Raw genomic sequence first — 27,758 nt, forward strand, 5'->3', positions numbered from 1 at the left:
ATTTTTTCCTGCTTTTTTTATTTAAAAATAAAACGAAGGAATGGGATGGGTAGGAACATTATAAAAGAAGAGAAGACATTTAGAGCTGAGCCACAGGTAGAAATTTCTGTCAAATGGGAATAGATCTACTTGATATATGGAAATACCAATATGTTGTCAGTTTCATATTGCAGCAGAAATTATCCATAGATCAGGATGTTTACTGAAACCCTTTTAAGACAAGCTAGGTTGTAATCAAAATTAAAATTTTCATGATTCATGCATACATATTATTTATGGTATATTGCCGAGTTTTCAAACAGCCCACTCTCAATTTTAGCACACTCATGCTCCATTCATCACAAACTTGAATAAAGTGCTACTAGGAATACTCAATGACCAGATATGTCAGTTACAATTTTATTTTCCACAAGAGCAATAATCTTCTAATTTTTCATTCTTTTGTCATCACTTGTCATCACTGAAATTATTGGGCAAGAAAATAATTGAAAAATAAATATGAAGCAATATTAGACAACCAAAATGCATGAAAAACAGGCAGTTATGAAAGATAGAACTGTATAATGGAAAAAAGAAAAAAATACTTTTATTGGTGTAGGCAAGTGAATTGAAATGAATAGGAAGCTAAAGTTACATTTGATCACATACATTTATTCTCAATAATTGTTGTGGAATTGCACTTTCATGGAGATTACTCATCAAGTCCACTGGATACATTATGTGCATAGGTTCAGTGCTTCTGTAGCTCTTTCATTCTGTTGAGTGCACTACCAGCTTGGAACCACTCAATCTGAGTCTCATTGAAGGTGTGGTTCAGCATTATTGTTTCTTGGCTCCCATTAGGATGTTTAATGATGCATTTCAGGGGCTGATGGAGAAATTGGAGAAATATATTTTTGGACTTCCTACCATAAGTATGCATTTTTTTTAAACCATCATTAACTAAAATGGTTTTTAGACATCTGATATCCTCTAAAACATTTACCACAAGAACTTGGGAACATTTAGTTTCTGAATTTGGGGGTTCACATAATATGCCATGATTTATTCCCTCATTTGATCATTTAGCAAATCTTATCAAATATTGAACCCAAAATATGCAAGGATCCAGGTACTGTACTAGACTTGACAGAATATAGCATTTCCCCTAGTAGGCCTCTTAATTTCAATATTTCACTTTAACCTGTTAATGTTAAGACACACCAAACAAGAAATGTTGCTTTCCCCAATTTTAACATCCCTGCAATGCTTCAAATCTCAACAGTATTCTAGAATGCTCCTGCATCAAAGCCGAAGCTTAGAGAAGCATTACCTCCAAGTGGGTGTAGCTTCTTCAGCACATGAAGCATTGGCAAGTATTCAATTTCCACTCTCAACACTGGATTTCAAAAAAAAACCTTACATTCTTCCCAAAAATACAATATGTATTATTTAAATTAATGTGTAACAAAATATTTTATAGAAAGAAAGAAGAAAAAACATGGCTACTAGAGTGAAGAAACACAAGTCCCCATATATGATAAAGCAACCTTTACATTTTGTCTATTTCTAAATATACTAGGGACATGCAAAGCACTTTGTTTTGATTTCAAACATGAAATTTCACAAAATTTCAAAATGTTACATTTTGAATACGAAACTGCTTCTGAGGTGTTCTTGAGACCTGTTCCAAGCCAAAATGTACTTCCAAAATGCATGGAATAGCTTATCTTGAACTCAAAGCACCAATTGTCTACTCCTAACAATAAAATTTTATCTTAAAAATGCAGTCTTCTAATTTTCTATGGATTTGAACATTTCCAAGAATTCAAGTGTATTCGCAATATGGTTGTAATATTATTATTTATCTTTATTCTATACTCTCCCTCTTATTGGTATTATGATTATCATTATTTTGTTGCTTTGCATGTATACTGAGAGCTTCTGCACCAGAGACAAATTCTTCGTGTGTCTAATCACATTTGGCTAAATAAAGTATTCATTTAATTTGATGTAAGTTGTATTTTTAATATGTACAGTATTAATGTATTTTCAGATACATTGTTGCATGTATCAGAACTCTAAAATACAGTAGTTCATGATAAAGAAGGTACAACAAAATGAGATTGAGAAGGAGTAGGGCTGAGAGCTGGGACCATTACCTTTCCAGGGGCAAAATCTTTTAGACCCACAATGCTTAGTTTGTCCACAGGGTGGATCTTGTCATAATCAGCTGGATCAGCAAATGTTAGTGGCAAGAGTCCTTGCTTCTTCAAATTAGTTTCTGTTAAAAAATTTAAATTTAATATATTAGAATGTACATTGCAGTAGACTATTGCAAAGAGCAAAACCTCAATGCTATTGTGCATTTTGCAATATGCCTTGCATCTCATCGTCACAAGTACCTTCAAATATTTATGAAATAAATTGCTTATTACCCTATCTATATTCCTTCAGCTTCGCATATGTATCCAATTTTGTTGATCTGATAGGAATGGTAGTTGTACATTCCACAAAGTAACATTTAGGTCACTGAAAGATGAAATTGATAGGAAATTAACTCCACCTCTTCAATGGCAGAGCTTAAGATCTTTTTCCTGCCATATGCAGAAAACTCTATTCTTTCAATTGTATGCACTGACTTAATTTGAGTAATGTTCAATTTCTTTATTTCCTAATTCAAAGTTTGCCTCCAGCAAAAAAAAAGAAAAAGTAACATTAAACACGATCAAGTAATCTCCACACCTCTAAAGTATTTTGAGGTATACTTTTATGCCCTGTGCACATTTATGCCAGGTTTGTTCTCTGGGGTGAGAAGAATCTGAGAAGAAACTGGGAAGTACTCAGCCTTCCATCCTTCTGAGGTGGGTAAAATGAGGATCCAGATTGTTGGGGGCAATATGCTGACTTTGTAAACCTCTTAGAGAGGGCTGTAAAGCACTGTGAAGCAGTATATAAGTCTAGTGCTATTGCCACTGTTAATTGTTTGTGTTTGATCAAATATATAATTCTTGGGCATAAAAGCAGACATCCCCTCTTACCACTACTTGTTTTGGTACAATACATATAGATCCCCTCTCATTGGACAACCTTTGGTTCCCTAACCCTCCTAACCAGCATTAGCACTATCAAATGATTTCCATCAACTGAAATATTAACAGGCTGTGTACTTTACTGAGGTACTTTTTAAAATGCTAAGATGATATTTTAAAGCCTGGACAGTTGAGGAAACCAGAAGGAATTAAAGATCACAATGAGAGAAGAGCATTTGAATTTACTAATACAAAATGGAACAAAATACTTTCACATACTGAAGAATAACCGTGAACAATGGATCCATAAACTAATTTTAAAAGTGACCTTATGGATAGGCTGTGTTTGGAATGATATGGAAGGACTACACTGGATATACAAATGAAACTGGATGATGTGACTTGAATCGCTTATGGCTGACCCTGGGTATGCTTTCTACATCTCCTGCTTTATATCTGAGCTTTTCTTTTTTCCTATCTCTCCTTACCTCCTTGTTTGATTGGTTGTATTGGAGTTTATGCTTGGGATTAGATCCTAAAGATTGGTCACCCTTTCCTTCCCTTTAGTTTAAAGCCTTTTGGATAAGCAGAGGCAGTCATTTTCCAAATACGTTCTTCCTGGTCATTGTAAGGTGTAGCCCATGCATTACCAGAAGCCCTTCATATAGGTAATGCAGACCGTGGCCTAAGATTCCAAAGTTTTCTTGGTAGCACCATCCCTCAAGCCAGTGGTTTATTTCTAAAATTCTTTGTTCCCTCATTGGATGTTGACTTTTCATTAGAAGTACCAATGAAAACATCACCTGTGCTTCTAATTCCTTAAATTTCTTGCTGAACTGCTTCTAGCTTCTTGATATAATTTTCAGGGTCCTTGTCATGTCATTAATCCCCACATGAATGAGCAGAAAGGGATAGTAATCTATGGCCTTGATTATTTTATAAGGTTCTCAGCCTCATCTTTGATTTTGCTTCAGGGAGACAACATACCTCCCTAGAATGATTGACCAGTCTATAGATTGCTGATTCAGGTTCCCTGACAAGAGAATCTCCTAGTATTATTAACGCTCGCCTTTTTTTTTTCCTCGGGAAAGTCTGGGCTATTTTTTTCCTGTCATGGGAACACTTGATGATGTCCCGCCTCGAAGTGTCTGCATGCTTTCTTTAAGGAGGAGGACATAAAATCGATTGCTTAGCTCCATTGGGACTGCACTGAACTGGGCTAAACTAGGCAGCAGGTATAAGTATTGACAGCAATACAATACTTATTGATGGTAACAGTATTTACTCCTAAACGATTTTTACCATATTTAAGTTGTTTTACATTTATACTACAATTAATAAAGAGATATCCACATTCATCGCTTTATCTCTGTCTCCACCAATTGCCTGAAGATATACAAGACAGTCAAACTAAATATGAGTTCTGTTATTATTGTGAGCAAAATATTATTATACACCTAGTAGCCTTCTAGCAGCAACAGTTTTGCAGAAAGTGGCGGTCTTACCATGAATCCTGGCAAAGCTCTTGACAATAATGGCCCTTCCTCCTAGGTGACGTGGCTCCAAAGCTGCATGTTCCCGACTTGAGCCTTCCCCATAGTTTTCATCTCCAACAACAACCCAATTAACATTATGTTTCTGAAACAAACAAAATATTTATTCAATAGCATAAATACATACATTATGTCAGGAAGCAAAGCAAAAGCTAAGTCTGTTACTTTAAAAAATGTTAAAGAAAATGTTAAGAACAATAATGAATGGTGGCAGCTGAAAACATACTTGAGAACTATGAAAATGGGAAACACATAATTCAAGTTGTATAATGTTGGAGGGAGACTAACTGGTAAATTTCTAAAAATTCATAAGTTGTCTTTCAAAAATCTTGTGTTGCCATCTGGGAAAGCATATGATACGGGTATATATTTCTTTTAAGCCACTGCCTTTTTTTCCTCTCTCACAAAGCCATCAAGATAGAACTACCCACAATGGTCTGTAAAGTTATAAAGAATGCCATCTGAATAATCAGGATTGGAGAACCTCTGGCATTTCAGCAATACCACGGCCCTCTTGCAAAACTCTGCCCGTATGTTTAGAGAAAGGCAGGATATGGAGCTTCCTCTACCTCTTCCATTTCTCAGACCAAGCTCTCAGGTTCTTAGGTTGTAAAGGCCTGGCACTAAAAGACACACCCACAACCTCCAACCCTGTGGTGCAGGACTTTTCCAGACAGTAGCATACATAGAGGATTTCACTCTATTCCCTAACACATCTCATCTGCTGGAGAACACCTTGAGAAGCTCTCATGTCAGATTTTGTTTTCAGCTTTCTAGCATCCTAAGAATAAATCAGTAGTGGCAGTGATTTATTTAATGTAAACACCAAGGAAAGTTATTTTCATTCTCAAGTTTGATTGCATTTAAATGTTTAGGCCTGTTATCTTGTGTCAATTACTCTACTGAAGTGAGCACAAGTGTAATTAAGGAAAATATGAACATAATAAAGTATTCACAGCTAAAAGAAGGGGCAGAAAAATTCTCATACTGAGTTAGACCCAATTTAATATTCTCTATTTTAAGTGATAGTTATTCTAAGTTTTCTGACATAGCTATTTCCCAATGTTCCCAAGAGCCACCTAAAAACAAGAGAAATTCTAATGACTGTCAAAGCCTCAGATCTACCCAGAATATTAACTATTTTCAGTTCTGGACTTCTGTTCTGAGCATATGGTCTTTGGCCCCCACAGCATCTGAATGGCTGTATTTGAAAACAGTCTCTTTCTGCTGCTACATATACACAACTTGCCTAAAAAAAAATTAAATTTCATAACCTTACCTTATAGTAACGGGCTGTGTCAGGAACAGGTCCAAACTCCTGTGTTAATGCATTTCTAACTGAGTTAGCCTTGTCATTTTCAATATTTATAGCTCCAATCAATAAATTGTTTGAAATGTTGTCCAGGTGCCCACGGAATTTGAGCCAAGGGCCTGCTGCTGAAATGTGGTCAGTCGTACATTTCCCTTTTACCTGAATGCAAGATAATTTCAGACATTCAGTCTGCATAAAAAGAGTATTTTGACAGCATCAAGCAATTTTTAGGACCCCAACATTTATTTTACCCTATGGATCATTACCTTGTAGCATGAAGAAGCTTGCGCATCCCAATGAAGCTCTGAGCTATACCATTGGGAGTATACATTTCCAGAAGGGTCATCCATTCATCCATGACAGGCAGGTTATAGACAAGGGATCAAACTAAATATGATTCACTGGAGAAGGAAATGCAACCCCCTCCAGTATTCTGCCAAGAAAACCAAATGGATATTCACAACCAAGACAATGTAAACATGATATGGAAGATGAGCCCACAAGATCAGATAGTATTCAGCAAGCTACTGAGGAAGACCAGAAGGCAAGTATGAGTAGCAATTACGAAAGCCAAAAGAATGTGTAGTTGGTGATGTGCCAGGGACAAAAAGTAAGTCCTTTGCTATAAATATATATAAATAAAAAACCCACTGGTGTGTGGAATGTAGAATCGTGAACAGACAAACATGATGTCAGAGCAGAAACTCAAGATTCAGCATTGATATTCAGGGATTCAACAAACTGAAGCGGATGGAAATGGGTCATTTCACATTAGAAGAACACCCGATCTTCTACAATGGACAAAGAAAAAAAAAAGAGAAGAAATGGAGCAGCTACTGTTATTAATAAAAGGCTGTCAGAGTCAGTGCTCAGATACAACCCCCACAAAATGACAAAATACTATCAGTTTACATCCAAGGCAAGCCAAGAAGCATCACAGTGGATCAAGTCTATATTCCGACCACATATACAGAGGAAGTAAAAGCTGAATGATTCTATGGTAATTTGCAATGCTTTCTTGATGCAACACCACAATGGACACTGATTACAGGTACTAACATTGGAAATGAAATAGCATTTGGAATAATGGGAAAATGTGTATGCAAACTGAAACAGGAAACTTACTAATAGATTTCTTTTCAAGACAATTAGACATTTGCCAAGAACCTATAGTACAACTTTACTTATGGATATCACTGGATGAAAAATGCCTACATCAAATTGACTCTGTAAGGCACCAGGCTAGAACTCATGGGATTCTGAGTTCTAATCCCACTTTAGGCATGAAAGCTGGGTGGGTGACTTTGGGCCAGCCTGTCTCTCTCAGCCTAACCCATCTCACAGAGTTGTTGTTTGGGGAAAACAAAAGGAATATTAGGTATATTTGCTGCCTTGAATTATTTATAAAAATAATAAAGGTGAGATAAAAATCAATACATAATCTGCAAGTACTACTGCATTTAATCAGCAAAAAAAAAGATATGTTGCTGTGGCCTTAGGCTATAAACTTTCATTTGCAAAATTACAACTTAAATTAATGAAAGTCATGCCAATAAACAATATTGAATATGATTGTAGAGTGAAGATAAAAATACATTTAAATGGTTAGATTTGATAAATAAGAATGCCTGAAGAACACTACACTGACATTGTGGTATCAGTAAAGATGAAGCAAACAAAAATATCTCGTAATAAAAGAAAGTGAAGTTGCTGTCTGCTGACATATTGCAAACAGGACATATTTTCAATGCTAAGGAAAGACAGAAAGCAAAAGATGATAGAAATAGAAGAAAAAATGTCCAACTGAATTCCAGAAAACAGCAAGAATCAAGAAGTTATACCTGATATGCAATATGCAACTCAGGATATGTAATCGAGGATAACAATCAAATGGGAAAGGCAAGTAATTTTAAAAAATTACAGAACCTTTTATACAATGGTTAGTGATTAGGAAAGACAACAGCTCAACTGGAGAAACAAAGATGGCACAAATATATGGAAAATAAGAAAGTAAATATAAGAAAAAATAGCAATAGCAAAAGCAATAACTCTTAGATTTATATGCTTCAAAGTGCTTTCCAGCCCTCTCTAAGCAGTTTACAGAGTCAGCATATTGCCTCCAAACATCTGGGTCCTCATTTTACCGAACTCGGAAGGATGGAAGGCTGAGTCAACACTGAGCTGTTCAGAATTGAACTCCTGGAGTGAACAATGAGTTAGTCTGCAGTACTGTACTCTAACCACTGCACCATTGTGGCCCCCCAAATTGATGATGCAAAGACGTATTCAATTAGTTAAAGCAGTGGAAATTGAAGATAAATAGCTCTAAAAATATCACTATACATAGACTTCACTATACTTCAGTTGCTAATTAACAGCTGAATTGCTTAAAATTTTGCAAGATAATGCAATCAAAGTGCTACTTGCAGTTTGCAAGTAAATATGGAAAACATAGCAGTGCCCAAGGTACCAGAAAAGATAAATTTATATTTTAATTCAAAAAAGAGCAGTGCTAAGCCATGTTCCAACTATGAAACAACTATACTTATTTCAGATACCAGTAAGATAGAGATTTTACAATTTAGACTGGAACAAGAAGTGCCGGTTGTACAAGATAGATTCAGAAGAGAAAGGGATCCTCAAGATCACATTGCAAACATTTTGTAGATAATGGAAAAGGTAAGAAACTTTAAAAAAAGGTTTTGCTTCATTGATTGTATGTGGTCCACAACAAACTGCAGACAGCCTTGGATGTCTCAAGTGTCATGTTATGTATTATGACATGTGTGGATGTGTTATGACATAGACACAACAATTTGAAAGAAATATTAGAGCAACTATATGATTCAAAACTTGGAAGGAGAGCAATGTAGTTGTATTCTGTCACTACATAATTGGACCAACGCACTTCACTTATTTTTGTTCCTTGCATTAGAAATGCTTTATAAAAGCCTATGTGAAACAGAAAGTTTAGACGTTATCAAATAATCGCACAAAACAACTCTTCAGATTTATCTGTTTGCCTCCAGTTCTTACCTTTATGAGGATAAGCATATCTTCCAGGTCCTTGTTATTCCACTTGTCAAAGGGCTCAAGCAGTTGCAAACGCTGGCTAGTGGGGCTCACATCCACATGTTGGCTACTACCATCCTTTGGAGGATACTGATATGTATCCTGGCCTGGATCAAATTCCTAATAGAAAGTAGGAAAAAGTGATTGTAAGAAGGGAAGGAGTATTATTTAGAAAGGAAAGGCAAACACTAAATGTTGGATGCATGTTGCATCTTGTGTATATCAAGAAACCAAATAAAGACTTTTATCACTTGAATAATTTTTCTCTAACATCCTCAAGTACTGTTTGATTCAAATAATTTTCCTTTCTCCCTCCCATTATTGAAAGCTTAAATTACCAGCTCTTCATCTATCTCACTTCAATGTAATACCATTGTTCATGGGGATTACAACCTATAAGGTATCTATGGAGTATTTTGTTTTATACAGCTGAACTTAAGTGCTACATAGTTAGACTACCTACTAAACAAACAAAATTATATTGCCATACATCTAGTCAATGGAACTCTGTAGGGTAGCCAGAAAATAAAAATAATAATAAACAACAATCAAAATACATAAAAAAAATCAAACTTAAGGAACTCTTAAAAATAATTCCTTGGCAATATACCACACACACATGTGTATGTGTATACCACCCGTGTATACATAGCTCCATTAAAATCCTCATCCCAGTGCCTGCAGCTTTTCCAAAAGCCAAGAGCATCATAGCCATCCAAATCACTGGAAGGAGGTTGTTCATTAGGGAGTCATCATGACAGAGAAGACATGCTTCCTAGAATTTCTGAAGATTTCTGAAAATAAGTACCAATTTTGGCAACTCATCAGCATCAGGTGGCTCAAGCTTAAACTTCTTTCCATCTGCTCCTGTCAGTAAGTCAATCTCTGGATTAAACTTCAAAGTGCCAGCAAGTGCCAGGGCTGTTACTATCTGGAAAAGGCAATCCATTATCAGTTTTTTTAAAAAAGGTTGTTTCATTTCTGTCTTTTTATTTGCAAGTAATAGCACGCTAAGTATTTTTGTAACCACCATCCACTACTCCAACTAAAACCCTGACATTGCATGAAAAGAAATACCTGATTGGGGAAATCTATTTGTGGCATGAGGTTCAAGTATTGAATGAGCAAAATTAGAATATAGGTCCAGAGTTGAATAAACAATCTTAATTAAATAAAGGCCTCTGAGAAAAGGAGGCAATTGCAATACATTCTTTCTCTAATATAGATAGTTCTCAGTAGTTCATTCAGTGCTGGTTCAGTGCTGAACATATGATGGTTACGACCAGTGATCAGAATTCCAGCTTTCCAAGCATCCCACAGTCATATGATCTTAATCTGCGTGCTTAGCAACCTGTTCGCATTTAGGGACACTTGTCAAGTGCCCTGAGATTATGTAGTCACCATCTGCAATCTTCCCTGCTGGCTTCCCCAGAAGGGGGAAGGCCAGCAGGAAAGGTTGCAAGTCACTAGTGTAAGTCTCCCCCTGCGTGGATACTTTCACCAGTCCCTCTGCACTAACACCAGCCATTTGCATATATCCTCATGCATCCTTCCTGGCACAGCTTCCCTGACAGGCATGGTACCTCATCCATACCTCCCCAACCCCATGATGTGATATGAATGCAATGTCACAACAGACATTTGCACATCCTCCCTGATTCATGCAGCACTTTTCACATATCCTTCCTGACCCAATGGACAAGTCTCTCACACAGTCAGCCCTCCCAAGCAAGCCAGACAAAAAATAAACCAGATGAGCTACTTCTGCTTTACTAAGTCTACATTCTCAGAATCTTTGCAAGGTTGAAAGTACTCTCCCATTTCTTTTATATAGGGAACTTAATGAGGGGGGAATCCCTTCTGAGCCTCTTCTTCCTGTCGTCTTGCAGTTGCAGGTTATGACCTTTTCCTAAACACTGTATCTTCCCTCTCTGAAGTTCATTGCCACATATTATTACACTTGCACCCTTCCCAACTCGCACATTTCTCGACTGATCCCTTGATTTCTTTCCTACCCCATAGTGCTTTTCAGCATCCCCTCACATCCTTCCTGACATGCATAGCATCAGGCACCCTTTCCAACATTAGCAGCCTCTTATGCATCTCCATGCACCCTCCTGATCCACTCACCATCTCATATTCACACACACCCCATGCAGTCTTCCTCCACGCAGTAGCCCTCATGCACTCCCACACAACCTTGTGTACCCTCCCCAACCTACACATCTTGCATTCTGGCTCTTCAAACATTTCTTGTGCATCCTCCCCACCCTCCCTTGTATCTTCCTCTTGCTATGCTTCTGTGGGCCTGGGACTAGCAAACTTGCTGTTGGCTTCCGCACTGACTTTTAACGACCATGGAATTCTACAGCAACTGGGACTGCAGGGATTGCCATCTCTAAATGATGCAGTTGTACTTTATGACTTCATTGCTTAGTAACAGAAATTCTGGTCCCAACTGTTGTCGTAAGTGAGTGACTCCCTGTGTACACAATGGGTTTGTATGGTTTTAGCTTAGTATGATGTGTGAAACTATGCTAAGCAATTTGTGTTTACTCTCATACACCTGTCACATACTATACCTCAGGAGAAGTTACAAATGCATGTGTCTCAGGGTTGGCATCGTTACGACCAGTAAAATTTCTGTTATAGGATGTAACAATTGTATTCTTTTCACCCTTTTTAGTATCTTTTCTGCAAAAGAAGAAAGTTTGTCCAGTGATTAAAAAATTTATCCTGCAATAAAGGTATGAGTGAGTCATTGTTAACTTCCTAAAATTTATGTTACTTAAAACTAATGCTCCTAAAAAGTTATAAAAAATCCAATTAGATATAAAAGCTGAGTAATTGGAACAAGAAATAATCTACTCAAATAAAACACTGTCTATAGAATGATGTAAATGAACAAAACCCATAGGAAGTCCTCATACCCCAAAACAAAGGGATGTTACACTCTCATCAACTTACATCTTTTCATGTTAGTTTATATTAGAAAATACATAATTTTGCTAGCAATCTTAACTCTTTTGCTCATAATTATGGTATCATGAAACTGAGATGAAGATATTCATAAAGTAGAAAGTGCAACGTATATGTATAGATTATACCTATCAAAACTGCTTACACAATCAAATTATTAGCAGCCATAATTAAAAAAGAATAATGAGTTTAGTTTTAGCTGCAAACTACTTTGAGGAGGCTATTCAAGATGTACACACAAATACCAGCTAATTTGAAATACGGGTACTTCTTGACGGGTACCACCATTCATTTAGTGACTATTTGACGTTACAACAGCACTGAAAAAGTGACTTCTGATCAGTTTTCACACTTATGATCACTGCAGCATCCCCATAGTCACATGATCAGAATTTGGGTGGTTAGCCACCAGCATACATTTAAAACAGCTACACTGTCCCGGGGTTATGTGATCACCATTTGTAACCTTACCAACCAGCTTCTGACAAGCAAAGCCAACACTTAGATTTATATACTGCTTCATGGAGTTCAAAGTAAAAATCATTCCTCAACTTACGACTGGTTGCTTAGCAATTATGGAAAGTTGCTACAGACCTCCTACACCCAAATTACTTATGATCCAATTCCAAGGTTCCTTTCATCACACACACCCCAAGCTCATGCATGTTGGGGTAACCACCAGGCATTTACAGCCATCTGCAGTGTTCTGTGGTCACACGACTGCAATTCATGATATTTTTGCCAAAAAACAGCATTTACTTCTGTTTTGGGGAAAAAATGCCCCATTAGTGAACAACAGGCTTGTTTAATAACCACAAATTCACTTAATGAACATGGTGATTTGCTTAACAATCACCACAAAAAAAGTCTTAAAATTGGGTCAGTCATGTGGGTGACTCACTTTAAGACTTACGATTATAATAGGCTCCATTATGGTTGCAACTCTAGGACTACCATGGATTTGTATCATGGATACATGGATTTGTATCATGGATACATGGATTTGTATCATATCCAAAATTGGGTTTCTCTATTCTTAAAGTACTTTCATTTTATAAAACATTCTAAATTACAATACATTCTTAACAACATAGACTGAATTTGATGTAGGCTGTAATCTTATTTGATGTTTGGCTTAGAGTTCAATAGGAATTATTAAAGTTATTCATAATTAACTAATGATATACTGAAAATTTATAGTTTAGCAACTACAAGTATCCTCACTTAGCAACTGTCATTGATTCCGGCAAAAAGATCACTAAACAAGGATCTTTGGTTGCTGCTGCTTCATTTAGAATGAGATAAAGTTCTATTGTGCAATAACACCAGTATTACTCTCCCTCCAGTGTATGCTGCTATCAGGCACAGACATTTGGTTGTAAGTGTAGTATATTGATTGGAAAACGATTTTTTTACTACTGTTTACTACCATTTATTATAGTTGTAATTATGAATAATCACTTAACAAGTCAGTTGCGAAAAAAGGATTACCTGTAACTTTTATAAGTTCCTTTTTTAATTTCTGTTTATGTATTTTTTTTACTTTGTCTAATAAAAAATAAAATACTTATTTCTTATGGGTAATCAACAGTTTGTCCATATATTTAACATCTTACCTGTCCCACTGGCCTATGCAAGGCCCACATGCATTAGCAAGAACCACTCCGCCAACGTCACGCAAGATTTTTGACTGAAGGAGACAGAAAACAGAATTAGACAGCAGACGAGATGCTGGTCTTCAATCTGATCTTTAAAAAAGCATATGCCAACTCCAAAGAGGAAAAAGAATACTTACATATCCATCTCTTTCAATTGTGGCCCGTATCTGCTCTGAACCAGGTGTAATAGTGAACTGAGACTTGCACTTAACACCGTGACTTAGTGCTTGTTTTGCCACTGCTGCAGAGCGCCCCATATCCTCATAGCTTGAATTAGTGCAGCTGCCAATTAGACCTGTGCAGACAGAACAGTGAAGAAATATGACTATCAGATTCTTTTAAACTTTACCCTACTGAAAATACTTTTTCTTCCACTAGAAGAGTTATCTGGATCCATAATTTTTGCATGCGTCTAGCATTTTAGAGTGAGATTAGGGGAAAACAGCCAGTATTCTCTCATATCAATTTGAATTAAATGGCACAAGCTACTACTTAAGAATAAAATGAAGACTTGTAGTGAATACTTTCATTTTCCAAACAGTTTAAATTATTAAATCACTTTAAATATACAATCGCAACAGGGCCATTAACCCTATAATAAGCAATGCAAAATAGGTGAAAATGTTGGTTCCACTATATTACAATAAGCCAATATTATTTTTTTCAGATATGACATGGCAGAATAAAATACATTATATAAAAAATGTTTGAATGTAAAAGAAATGTTAACTGACTGTTAAGGTGGAGAAGAAAGCTAACCTTAAAAAGAAAAGAATCATCCAGATAAAATCCTACTCACCAACTCGAATATCTACTGGCCATCCCTTTTTTTCTGCCACAGAGCCAATCTCTTCTATTGTATGTGCCAGATCTGGAGTAAAAGGTCCATTGATAAGGGGTTTCAGCTTTAAGAAAGAAAAAAGTTAGGCAAATATTTGAGTACACTATGAAGACCATTATGAGAACACAATTGTTTTTTTGTAATACTTCAATGCATGAATTTCATCAGGATACGGCGTATTTTAAAAGTGTTCTTACACAGGCTTCTCAGCAACAAAGATAAGCAAAAAATGAACACACATAGCAGAATCTAGATCCCCTTCTAAACCTCTGTTTTTGTCTAGCTTTCTTCAGAAGCTACAAGAATGATTTACCTCACTGAGATTAATTTCAATTAGCTGATCATAGGAACAGCCAGGATCAGGTTTCAAATGCTCTTGGAATTCATCTGCCAATTTAGCAATTTCTGAAAATAGAGAAAGAGGAGGATAGATTAGAAAGAGAAAAATGTATTATGATCACCTGTGAGGAAAGACAAATAATTTTTCTAAAATTACTGGACAGGACTCTGCCTCACCCAAAATATGTTTGTACGAAACATGCAAGCACATACAAAGTACACTAATACAGGCAGTTCTCGACTGCAACTGGGACCAGGAATTTCAATCATAAGTTGTGACAGTCAAAAGTTTGAGGCACCAACATAATTAGATACAATTATTTTTGCTATTTTGGCGGCAGTCATTAAGCAAATCACAGGACCATAAATCCAAATCCATTCTCCCGAACGGGAGAGGTTTTTTTTTTTGCCAAAAATGGGCAAAAAACCCTCCATCACATACCATGGTCACCTGACTGCATCATACTGCAACCAGTCATAAATGGGAGACAGTTGCCAAACACCCAAAACGCAGACATGGGACCGTGGAGGGAAGTAACGTTTTACCAGGGCCAGAAGCTTTATGCGTCATAAAGCACCCTTTCCAAGGGCGTTCTAACTTCAGATGGCTGTTAAATAATTAGCTGAAAGTTGAGGACTACGTGTAGTGGTAATCCAAATCTTGATCAAATTAAATAAATCGAAAATAAAGGATAATCACATAATAAATGCAAACCTGAAAATTAAACTATCTTAGCACTTTCCAATCTCTTCAAATGTTTTTCAGTCTTTCTGCATTTATACACAGAAATACAAGTAATTCTTGTTTAACGACTGCCTTGTGTAAGTGGCCATTTGCAGTTACAATGGTAACGAAACAATAAATGCGACAATCCTCACATTTATGACCTTTGCATGTCTGTAAAGCAAAGAAAAGCTGAATTAAGCTCATAAGCATAGTCCCTGTTTCGCTTAGCAACCATTCTGCTTAACAACTGAGTTGCAGGTTCCAGTGGTACTTGCTAAATGATGACTATATGTATGTATGCATTATTATACCACTATCCAAACTGTTGAATATTCATTTTTCATCACCATAGTCTCTATGAAGCAATTGTTAAGCCTAATTTTATCTCTGTTTCCTAGAAGGGAGAAAACAAGTAACAGCCTTTGGTAAAATCTGATCATTCATCAAGGTCTTACCACCACGTCCAGTCTTGGATAAATATGTCTTCATACGGTGATTGTAAGGGAAGACTGAAGTCGTTGCACCAATCTCTGCTCCCATATTACAGATAGTTGCCATTCCTGGAGTTGAAAGACATTCAGACAAGTGAAATTGGAACCCAAAGTAAATACCATTCACAAATTAGTTTACTCACAAAAAATGTTTTACATAAACAGAGGAGGTAAATAGCATTTTATGTATTTTAATTAAAATTAAAGCCCAAACAGTTGAAATTCCATTTATAATTTAGCCCAAACAGTTGAAATTCCATTTATAATTTATATTTAAATATAATAAAACATTTATTTTCCTGGATAGACTACCCAAAATTGCTAACAAATGAAACCAAAATACCACTGGCATTCTCTGAATGTATTAAGATTCACTCAAGTCAATAGTTCAATGACACTACTGAACTGTTCTTGGTCAATTCAAGTTTGATGCAACTCAACTTTATAATTATTTTCTAATGGACATAATAAAGGAGCAGCATACAGCAGCATTTCTCATAACACTGCTGATATACATGGGTTAATGGCTGTCAAGTATTTCCCTCTATAGATTACAAAAATCATGCATTTTAGTCCAGAGAAATAACACACCGTAACACCTGTAACAGTCCCTCATCAATGATCGAACATTCATTTTAATTGATATGAAAAGGTTGTTCTTCACCTGTACAAGAGATGGAATCCACACCAGGCCCATGATATTCTATGATGGCTCCTGTACCACCTTTCACAGTAAGTATACCAGCCACTTTAAGGATTACATCTTTTGGAGAACTCCAGCCTGATAGCTCACCAGTTAATTTTACTCCTATCACCTGAAAAACACCAAGGAAAATAGATGACATCACTTAGATTTAAGTACATGTTCAGTTCCTCAAATCTTTTGTGTAATATTTTACAGTAATTGGAAATGCAGACATAAGATACCCTTGGGATAAAAAAATCCAATTGCTGTTAAGGCTCTCATAGGTTTAGCACAGTGGCAAATAATAGGGAAATGACCAAAACTTCAGAATTGCCCCATCATAGCTGCATATTTAGCAATGTAGCATCTCCACTTTGAAAAAATACTTTCTTGTTCATATAGTCCCATTTGCTGGATGAAGAAACATTTTTATTCTTCTCTAATTTACCTTTGGACATTTAAGCTCCCAGGCGATTCCTGCCATGACATCAACTGCATCAGCACCACCAACTCCAATACAGATTCCACCCAATCCACCACCATTGGGAGTGTGGGAATCGGTGCCAATAAGCATAACACCAGGATAGGCGTAGTTCTCCAGAATAATCTGAGACAAATAGTACAATGTATTTAAGCAAAGATCAGCAAACTAACACTTCAAAATGTTTTAAATTTCTAGTATAAAATTTCTAGTATAAAAGAGGGCATGCATAAGTGCACCAACGTGCCTACCGTCCCTGTCCTATTGTGTTTTTCTTTCTTTCTTATATGTATCCATGTATTCATAACTAAGATCAAAATCACAGTTTGTTATAATTTTTCAAAAAAATTAAAACTAAGTTAATCATAGAATAAACTTAACATTGCAGTAAATAAGATTATAAGATTTCCAACACAGGCTTCCTCCAGATATGGAGACTTCCAAATTCCCCAGCTAGTATGATGAAAGTTTGAGAATTAAAGGTCATGCATTTGGAAGGCATCTAGTCATTGGAAAGACTCTACTTTTCCTAATTCCTTGCAATCTTAAATTATTCTTTAACTATAATGATCCTTAAAAAACAGTATGGTAAAAAAATAACTAATTTAAAAGTGAAATCCAGTGAAGGTTTATTATTTATTTGACATTTTGCCCATCACAAACATGTTCCTATGGAGTAATGCCAAGCAATCAAGAGATACCACCAGAGACACTAGTAGCCCACAGTGAACAAACAACTTCATCTTGCTTACATTCAGCCTCAACCTGTTCTATCCCATTCATACTCTCACAATATTCAGAGACACTGGATCAACACGTAGATAGCATTACTTAAATGTACACTCCAAGGTGGCAATGTACAATTGAGCATCATCAGCATATTGATGATACCAAACTTGAAACCATTCGATGACTTCTTTCAGTGACTTCATATAGAAGTCAGGGAGAAAGGGGACTAATCTTTGTAGTTCTTGCTAAAGGAGAGGCTATTTGGCAGAACTCTCATCCCCACAACCAAATAACTTATCTATTGAGGAAGGGGCAGGACTACTGCAACATGGCTCCTCAGAGTGACAACCCCTTCTCACAGTCCAGAAGGATACCATGTTGAGCATACTGAAAGCTGTGAAAGGTCCAATAGGACCAGGAGGTGTTTATTCGCCCTCCAATCCAGGCCACAACAGAGATAATATATCAAAGAGACTAATATTATCTTAGGCCCATGCTTCGGCTGTACTGGAAAGATTCAGATAATCTGCTTCTTCTAGAATGTGCTATAGCTGAACTCCAAACACAGTCTCATTGTTTTCCCCAAAAGGAAGATTAGAGACAGAGCAATATTTAATCATTGCAGATGTAACCAGGAAGGGCCTCTTGAAATGATATACATGATCTCCTAAATGGATACTTTTACCACTTTTCACAGTGTGAATCACTTCCCAGAAACAATGTGTCACTCTGTCTTCCTAAAGAGCCAGAAAAAGTAGGAATCAAGCCCACAAATGGCCAGGGAAAATCTCAAGAGCATCCTAACTTAATCAGAGTTCAAGAGACAAAACTGATCTCAGATGATAGTTCTGGCTCCAAACACAACGGACTTAACCCACGTAAAGCATGATTTTGCTGAACCATTTTGTTAGCAAAATGCCATGTTGCACTGTAGAAATCTACATGCCATCCTTTAAGGTATAATAGAGTGGGTGGCTATAAAAATTAATAATAATAAAGATAATTTATTTAAGAGGGAATTTGCCACTCTAATTGTATCTGCTGATACAATAAGGGAGAAGTAGTTAAGCTTCTACTGTTTTATCACCATAGAATAAGCTTAAGACATGCTCAGATAGTTTTACTTTTAAGTTTTCTTGCACCAGCCATCCAAGTTACTTCATTTTCGCAGAGCCTTGAAAAACCAAGGAGTTGTTAAAAAAAAAAACCAAGAAGAAAAATCACACTCTATCTAAGAAACACTTATTATAAGGATTCTGACTTAGAAAAATATCATTTTAATTTGTGGAGAAGAAAAATCTACAGTCCTTCAAAAATTGACTTTCAATAATTCATCTCAGTAGGAAGAAAACATGTAGGGAACTTAGGCAAGTTCCCCAATTAGTGAATTAGATTTGAAAGACAAAAAAACAGCACTATATTTTAAGTTATTGGTGCCACTCACCAAATAAAGACATTCTATGTAATTAATTACTTTCCTGACTTTCTACGTAATTAATTAGTTACTTTTCTTACTTTTATATCCTTTGAACAGCAGCTAAGGAATTTTCTGAAGTTGGGGCTGAAGTCCCAACAGTTAATCAATATTCAGAATAGTAAGTATCCAATTTAGCAAAAATTAACTTCCTTTGTCTCTAACCTTGCTTAATTTTCCCTTAACGAAGAACAAGTTTACCTGGTGAATAATTCCTGATCCCGGTTTCCAGAAACCAACTCCATATTTGGCACCTGCTGTGGCTAAGAAGTTGTATACTTCTTGATTAATATCCTGTTTATGTGTACAAAATTAAAGTATGTCCATTAAATATATTCATTTGAGCAGTACTGACTTACCTATTCAGAAAAATCCAAATGACAGTTTCAATTGCATGCAATTTCATTAGTATTTCATAAGTTTCACTTCAGAACTCTTTAAATAAGATAACAAAGTGATATTGGAACACTGCTCTGATAAGCATTTTAGACAGGATATATCAGGGGTTTTCAAATTCTCAGAATGCCTGATCAAAAGACAAAGCTCTACTGATCGTGTGGTTTTCTCGATAACAACAGTGGTTTGCCGTTGGCTTCCTTCTTCGATGTCTTTTTCAACCTTCCGACCTAATCCATAGTGTGGATTTCCCATCCAAGTACTAGCCATAAACAAGGCATCATAGACTATTAGAATAAGGTTTTCTCCTCCTATAATGAAGAGATGTTTACTCATCAAAATATCTTCTTACTAAATACAATAGAAAGGAGGAGGTGTGTTCTTAGGGAATAAGCAAAGATAAACAGTAATCTATATGTTAAATCTTGGACATCTATTGAGACAGAATCTAGAAATGAAAGGATTTTCCTCTATAATGAACTGGCTGAAGTTTTTAAAATTATTTTTACAATGACTCAAAGGACTTAAGTAGAACAGAGTACATTCAAATAGCATTATTAGATGCAATGTCATTGCTCATCCATCCTAACTTACTATGTGCCAAATAGCTACCTTAAAAGTGCAGCTGCAAGTTTTATTCTATTGCTATGGACCTGACAAAAAAAGAGGGAAGAGTTTCAAAACATTCAAAGAAGTTCAAATGACAGTTCAAATGAATTCAGTAAGTAAAGTCCATAGAGAGGAATATAATAAAAATGGAAATTAGCTACCAAAAGATTGACAAGATTAACAAGATAGACAATTCTTGAACAGCAATTGAATAGAGAACACAAAGGATTTTATAGGATCAGTTCTGAATTTGTTCTCTCTTTGGACTTCTGCAAGATAATTCTCAGAGCCTGAGACAGGATAGGCTACAAGTTTATCTTCCAGGCCACAGTTCTCCAAAACAACTCATGTAAAATAATTGTCTTATAGTGCAGGAGTCAAAAATAAGTTGGGCTAAATTTCACGTTAAATTTGAACCAATTATTTCACCATAAGCTAAATAATCCTGACCTTTGCTCTTCGAAGATCTTTTTCACCACCTAGCTGAGCTTCAATAAGGTGATCACAGTGGATAGTTGAGGGCACTGCCACCTTAGGCAACCCACTACTGATGAACTGCAGCATGGCCATTTGCGCGGTGGCATCCTGCATAGCTACACGATCCGGCCGCAGGCGCAGATATGTCTTGCCCCTCTTAATATCCTGATTGACAGGATCATCTAAATGGCCATATACAATCTTCTCTGACAACGTAAGGGGATGGTCCAGTCTGTTGGGTAGAAAAGGCAAGGAACATATATTTCAACTCATGCATGTTATTCATATCATAAATTTCAAACAAAGAGTTTGAATGAGAGTCTTAAAAATCCTTCTTGTAACTATACAGCAATACCTGGTTAAATGATCACCACTGGAGACAAAGGCCACAAAGAAACAGTTCCAATACTGTACAATCTAATTTTATTTCTGAGCCTATTTTTTATTTCAGCGTTGTTAATATTACATACCATTGCTTATATTCATACTTTAAATGGGAAACTCAACATCTGTCTATGGTTTATACTAGTACGAAAGCAATAGTTAAAAGAAGTAACAATGTTTTTGAAAACCTGCACCCCAAATCAAGCTAACTGGTTTCAGTGATCCTCCTCTTGAGATATTATGCAATAGGCATTTTTGCCTGAATCCCATGAGAGAATGCCATAATATAGCACAGGGCTGTCAAACTCCGGGCTTGTGGGCTAGATGTGTCACATTAGCGAAGGGCAAAAAAGTCCCAATATGTCATGTGACGCCGCTGTGACAATGTGTGTTTGACACCCTTGATCTAGCACAATACTATTTCACAGGGTTTCAGTTACTATTTAAATTTGCAATGTTTATTTGGGTACCGTGTTTTCCTGTAAAATAAACCCTAGTATGATTCTTCAGGATGCTTGTAATGTAAGCCCTACCCAAAAATAAGCCCCAGTTAAGACTGTCAGCCAGACGGATACATGTAGCATTGTATTTTCCCCCAAATAAGACCTAACTGGAAAATAAGCCTTAATGTGTCTTTTGGAGCAAAAAATAACATAAGACCTGATCTTATTTTCAGGGATACATGGGTAATTAATATGTATACCTATAGGCACTATTTAAAGATTGTCATGAATACCCTGACACTGAAGCTGTTCTATGTCAGCATAACAATAGTTTGTAAACATCACAGGTAACAGTTGTATTTATCCAAAAGGGAAATGGAAGGAGAGAAAAAAATCCTACACCCCACTCCTGCTTGCCTGATCATAGATAAACATGTTAGGTCTGTATTGGCTACTAAAAAGATCTGACTTTCAGTTTTCTTGATTTCCACTAAGTATCATTTTTGAAGAATAAAATTAGCTCTTTATTTTAATTTTTTTCCCTTAGAACTATAAACAATAAACCAGTTAATGCAAATATTCTCATGCCCAGATTTGCTATCAACAACAGCCAGTTTAAAGGAAATTACAAAGCAGTTATCCATACAAAAGAAACTTTCAACACCCTCTAATTATCTCTACAAAGTTTTATCCCAAATATCCTCAATTTATTTAATTATAAGGATACTCAAAACGCTATGATGGATCAGATCAAAGGTTCAGCATTCTGTTTCAACAGTGTCAAATTACATATTTATTTAGAGCATTTATGCACTATACTTCAGCTGGAAAGCTTCCCAACGCAACTTATTTTTTTAAAAAATGGACTGTTCTCAGGTTTATAATTGAAAAAGAAATACATATAAATTAAAAAGAGGGGGATAGGACAAGAATAAGAAAACGTGAGATACCAGTTCTTAATGTTTCACTGAGCTCAGCATTTCTTTGCTTTAGTTTGGTGGCATGGCTAACCAGTTAATTATGAAGGAGAAGCAAACTGCACAGATCTGGATTTGAGATTAGGTTGCTTATATGGTTGCTTTCCTTCTCTCCCCCATTATTACAGCTAAGAGAAGCTCCAAACCGGGATACTAGTAAAACTCTATTATTAACAATCCCCAATGCTTTACTCAGCCTTTTACTACCAAATTGTAGAATTCTACTTCTTCTGAATGTTCCATTGTTCAACTTCAGTAAATGTCTCAGGTTTTATTCACCATTTTCATACCCTGCCTTATAAACATCTGAACTATATTTACTTTGGGTTGCATTTTTCCTAAGCAAACATTCCTAAGCAAAACATTGTTTCAGACTTTTTCTACACCTATTTACTTTCTATTCTATAATACTCTTTTGGGCTACAACAAGAACAGTATATTATTTTCTAAGAACTGTCACATCATAAAACCGTATGGTGACATTATCATACTAACGGTTATTTTAGATTATTTAACATCCCACAATAGTATTTGCCCTTTTTACAACTACTGAATGATCCTCTATTTTCATTGAGCTATCCACAACTCCAGAATCCCTTTCGTGATCACTTATCACTTCCTAGGCCTGTTCAATAGATAGGTAGATCAACGTACTTTATAACGGATTACTCCAAATTTCATTAACCATTTTGTTTTAACTTTCCCTCAAATTTAATTTTATTTACAAGCTTGATATATTAAGCATTGTGAAAGTACTCTAAAATCTTAGCAAAGAAGGAACTTGGTTCCAATGCTACAAGATTAATCCTATATTGATGATAATCTTTAACAGCATGTTTCATCAAATTACCTGATAGGGTGATAAGGAAATTAGCCTGTACTTCCCTGAATCTTCTATAACAGTGATTCCCAAACTTTTTCAGTCCACTGCCCCCTTTATGCTACAAACTCATCCTTGGTGCCCCCCACCCAGGGGTGGGATTTAAATTTTTGTGGGCATGGCCTAATTTGAGGATGTGGCTTGCTGGTCATGTGACTGGCTGGCGTGGCTTGCTGGTCACATGACCAGATAGGTGTGGTTTGGTGGTCATGTGACTGGGTGGGCATGGTCAGGTGACTGGCAAACCAAATACAAGTGGTCCTCACTTAATGGCGTTGTTTAGCAAGTGTTCTAATTTATGACTGGCCTCCCCAGAGCTACTTAACCTGTTTTTGGAGTTTTGACAGCCATGCACACACATACACACATACACTCCCTTCTAAACCTGCTGGAGCAGGTCATTGGACTAGAATCAGCAAAGCATCTCTGATTAGATTCTAGCAGTGAATAAAATCTAATCAGAGATGCTTTGCCAATTCTTGTTGATTTGTTTTATTTTTATTTCTTTATTTTATGTTGCTGAATTGCCTTGACATGTGTGTCCCTTCTTGTCCACAACCCAGAAGCTTTTGTTATTCTTTGCAGCTTCTTCCTCGTTCTTACCTTTTTCGAACAATGTTGATGTTTTTTTCAAGCTGTTCATACTGTATGTATTCATTAGGCTCAAACTGGCTCATGGCCACTTTGGACCGTTGGCATAGGAGGGTAGATACATGGTACCTTCGAACTCCTTTACTTAACAGTTGCTAGACACAACAGATAAGAAAGCAGTTAGCTAATATTATTGACAATTAAATTTATACCTTCTGTGTATAAATATATAATTAAACTTCATCAGGACATTAACTTTTTATGAATTAAAAAAGTCTCTGGAGGGGACAGAAAACTGGAAGTACCATTTTTTGAATACTGTATTTATTTATAATGCTATTTTTTATGCTTGTAGCATTCCACTAAGGTGGTTTATTTTTTCATTCAATATCCAACAACATAATGTTAGCATTCTGACATGCAATTTGGCAGATTGAATCTCACTAAACTCAAGGTTGACTCAGCCTTCCATCTTTCCAAGGAAGATTGTTGGGGGCAATATGTTGACTCTGTAAACTGCTTACTCATTTTAATACAACTTGCAAAAATTACTTTCTTATAAATCAGTTTCTATTAACTATAGCAAATATGGCATATTTAGAAATTAATATTAATATTTAAATCACCATATTTCAATTTTTACATGCACAATATACTTAATAATAATTCAAATAACATCTGCCTATCTCAGATCCTCGGGAAGGACTCAATAGGTAGATAAAAATGCAAAATCCAGTCCAAACATCTGACTGACTATGTGATGAACCATACAATAACAATTTATTAAATGTATATGCTGCACAACACCTAACAATTCTAGATGGCTCAAAATTGTTAAAATATTTTTTTTAAAAGATATACAAAAACAGCCCAAGACAGAAGAACAATAGCAACAGAGTACCAGTTTGGTCTAGTGGTGAAGGCTAGAAAGGCTAGAAATTGGGAAACCAAGTTCAGGCCCCACTTTAGCCATGAAAGGGAGATGGATGTCTCTGGACCAATCACTCTCTCAGCCCAATCCACTTTACAGGATTGTTGTTGTGGGGAAAATAGGAGGAAAGTGTGTTGGGTATGTTCGCACCTTAAGGTAATTTGTAAAAAATTCTAAGGGCAGAATATAAATAACTAATAAATAAATACACTCACAAGGCGGGGGAGGAAAGAAGAAAGAAATTATTATCATATCATGTTTATAAGTGACAGAAGAACACTGACCCGCTACTGCAACATTAATATAGGATAGTAGCTCTTTTCAGGGGGTTTTGGTAATTGTGTACAACTCGATAAATCTCTCTTCAGTGCAAAAGCACTGAAGGAACATTTTTCCACACGTGGTGGTCTTGTAAAACTACCCAAAAATTTTGGCAAAAAATCAGAAAATGGTTGGAGGAGATAACTAAAGAACAAATAGACTATAAACCAGAGTTCTTCCTGTTAGGGATCTCTGATAGATATTTATCCAAAAAGACAAAATATGTAATAATCCATATTCTAACTGCGGCTAGATTAGCATTTGCTCAATGTTGGAAATCACCTCATACACCTTCAGAGCAAATGGTTATTCAGAAAATTTGTGAGTGTGCTGAAATGGATAAACTAAGTATAGCGTTAAAAAACAAAGAGTCCTCAACATTTTACGACAACTGGGACTCATGGTATAATTGGCTTACACAGAGACAAATTATGTAAATGATATAAAGTAACTTAAACATAATGGAAAAGAGGAGTAGATTGGATATGACGAAGAGAAATGATCCTTACAGACTGTCACAAAAAGATATCGTTCGTTTTTAATTGTACTTTCGACCCTATTCTCCCTCCCCTTCCCTTCTCCTCTCCCCCTCTATATTTTTTCTCTTCCCCCCAACCGGCCCTTATCCGGTGTGTTAGGCCGGGTGTTTTCTTTCTTTCCCCCCAGCCGTTTTCTTTCTATTTTGTAAATGTACCGTTGATGTGTTTTTAAACTGTAAATTCAATAAAATCTATTTTAAAAAAATCTCTTTTTATGCTTAGGAGATAGGAACAGTCAGTGTGAAGAATTTATTGTTTTGATGCCATTTAATTCAAGTCCAATATGAAAAAGCTATTAATATTTTAATCCAATTTATCCATTAGTAGCATGTTCTGCCAAATTCAGAGGTAAATAAATTGCAACCTTAAAAAAAGGTGGGGGGAGTGCATAAGCGCACCAATGTGCCTACTGTCCCTGTCCGATTGTTTTTTTTTTCTTACATGTATCCATTTCATGTATTCATAACTATGTTTATACTTATATCTGTTATCTTATAATCGCTTGACAAAATAAATAAACAAACAAATAAATAAATTCAGAGGAACTTATTCCCATATAAAGAGGTACTTATTCCAATATAAAAATAGAGTTATATATTTACATAATAAATGTCTGGTTTTCCTAGTCAACTAAAAAGCATGCCTTAGTGGGAGACTGTAAAAAATGATGGATCCAATTATTATATGAATTAGATTGCTTGAGAAATACCTGCTAAAGTATTCTCTTGTTGTATCTCAATAGAAAAATATGCTAAGTATGTTTGAAAAGGCTGTAACTCTATGCATATCAACGCATATTAATAACCCCTTGGTCTAAAATAATGTGCCTTAAAAATTGGAATTTTCTTGCACAAAACAAAGCAATATGCCACACTAACATCTGAACTTTTACTGCAAGCACCGCAATTCATTAGGAGTTCAGAACAGAATCGTTTGAATAGGGCAGGAATTTAATCTAGCTGGCCTAATTATTTCCGGACCATACATGACAGCAAAGCAATATTCAGCATAATGATGTTTGGAATACTTATCGCTCTCACAATGACCTAAATTGCCTCAAAAAGCAGGGCAGGATGCGAGTCACCTTGCCCTCACCTTGGCTGCAAGGGCAGAGAATTACCAGGCAGCCTAGCAATATAAAAAAGAGAGCAAAACCTATTAATGCACATGCCGAGGAGAGAAGTCGGTTTGCCGCTTTGCTACCGAGCAAATATTACTCCACGCGCTCTAGAGAGCTACAAACCAGAGGAACATGCTGACCTACAGAGAGGAAGGCGAATGCTAAAAGCCAAGAGCAGAACAAACAGACCCCCTCCGGCTGCCACCCTCGCCATCAGCTAGATGGGAGGCGCTCGCTTTTTACCTCGGATCTATTAGCAACCCGCTCTACGCCACTTTGCTCACCTGTAACCGACTGACTAGGACATAATACGGCGCCATTTTGTTCACTGACAAAGATGAAGTCGCCTAGTAATAGCGTCACGTACCGACGTTTTGTAACAACGTGCTGATGGGCGGGGCTTTTTAAGGCCGTCATCACGCTTTCCTTTCCAAGAACACTGTCTCCTTGGCCCTGGAAGTTATAATACATGTAGTTCCGAAGGCTTGAAAGATCAACAGGAAACAGTTAAAAAAATTCCGCAGTTGTCAATTATTGTATAAAACATAGAGACCTGAAAAGCAGAGGAACTCATTTCCCCGGTTGGACAGGGTTACTACCGCTTTACATTGAAAATTTTGTATTTATTTCTGTTTCAATCTCTGCCTACATAAAATAAAAGCATTCAAGTGTTATTTTAAATTCAGTCTATTGGTCTCCGATTGCACATGAGCGGGTGAAGAGGGGGGGGGCTTTATC

At 36.3% G+C, this 27,758-nt stretch overlaps 1 protein-coding gene across 1 annotated transcript; it reads right to left on the minus strand.

Moving 5' to 3' along the window:
- Positions 1–385: 385 nt before the first annotated feature.
- On the minus strand, positions 386–27,369 carry ACO2 (aconitase 2). Its single transcript, XM_026697072.2, has 18 exons — positions 27,305–27,369; positions 24,122–24,264; positions 20,808–21,066; positions 19,554–19,646; positions 17,117–17,275; positions 16,648–16,798; positions 15,948–16,052; positions 14,740–14,831; positions 14,385–14,490; positions 13,723–13,880; positions 13,544–13,617; positions 11,531–11,642; positions 9,757–9,879; positions 8,913–9,068; positions 5,844–6,035; positions 4,517–4,649; positions 2,142–2,263; positions 386–868 (listed from the first exon to the last, which is right to left on the minus strand). The coding sequence occupies exons 1-18, from the start codon at positions 27,338–27,340 to the stop codon at positions 731–733; spliced, it is 2,352 nt and encodes a 783-aa protein (XP_026552857.1). The 5' UTR covers positions 27,341–27,369; the 3' UTR covers positions 386–730.
- Positions 27,370–27,758: the final 389 nt, after the last annotated feature.

The sequence above is a fragment of the Pseudonaja textilis genome, chromosome 5 (genome assembly GCF_049901715.1).
Source record: "Pseudonaja textilis isolate UNSWEBS1 chromosome 5, rPseTex1.2, whole genome shotgun sequence".
Classification (NCBI taxonomy): Eukaryota; Metazoa; Chordata; class Lepidosauria; order Squamata; family Elapidae; genus Pseudonaja; species Pseudonaja textilis.

Bases quoted from the DNA above. Each gene is read 5' to 3' on its own strand.
- ACO2 (XM_026697072.2), bottom strand. From the start codon at position 27,340: ATGGCGCCGTATTATGTCCTAGTCAGTCGGTTACAG. The intron at 24,265-27,304 runs GTGAGCAAAGTG...TGTTGTGTCTAG, and splicing joins TCCTAGTCAGTCGGTTACAG to CAACTGTTAAGTAAAGGAGT. The intron at 11,643-13,543 runs GTAAGATGTTAA...CTTCTTTTGCAG, and splicing joins TGCATAGGCCAGTGGGACAG to AAAAGATACTAAAAAGGGTG.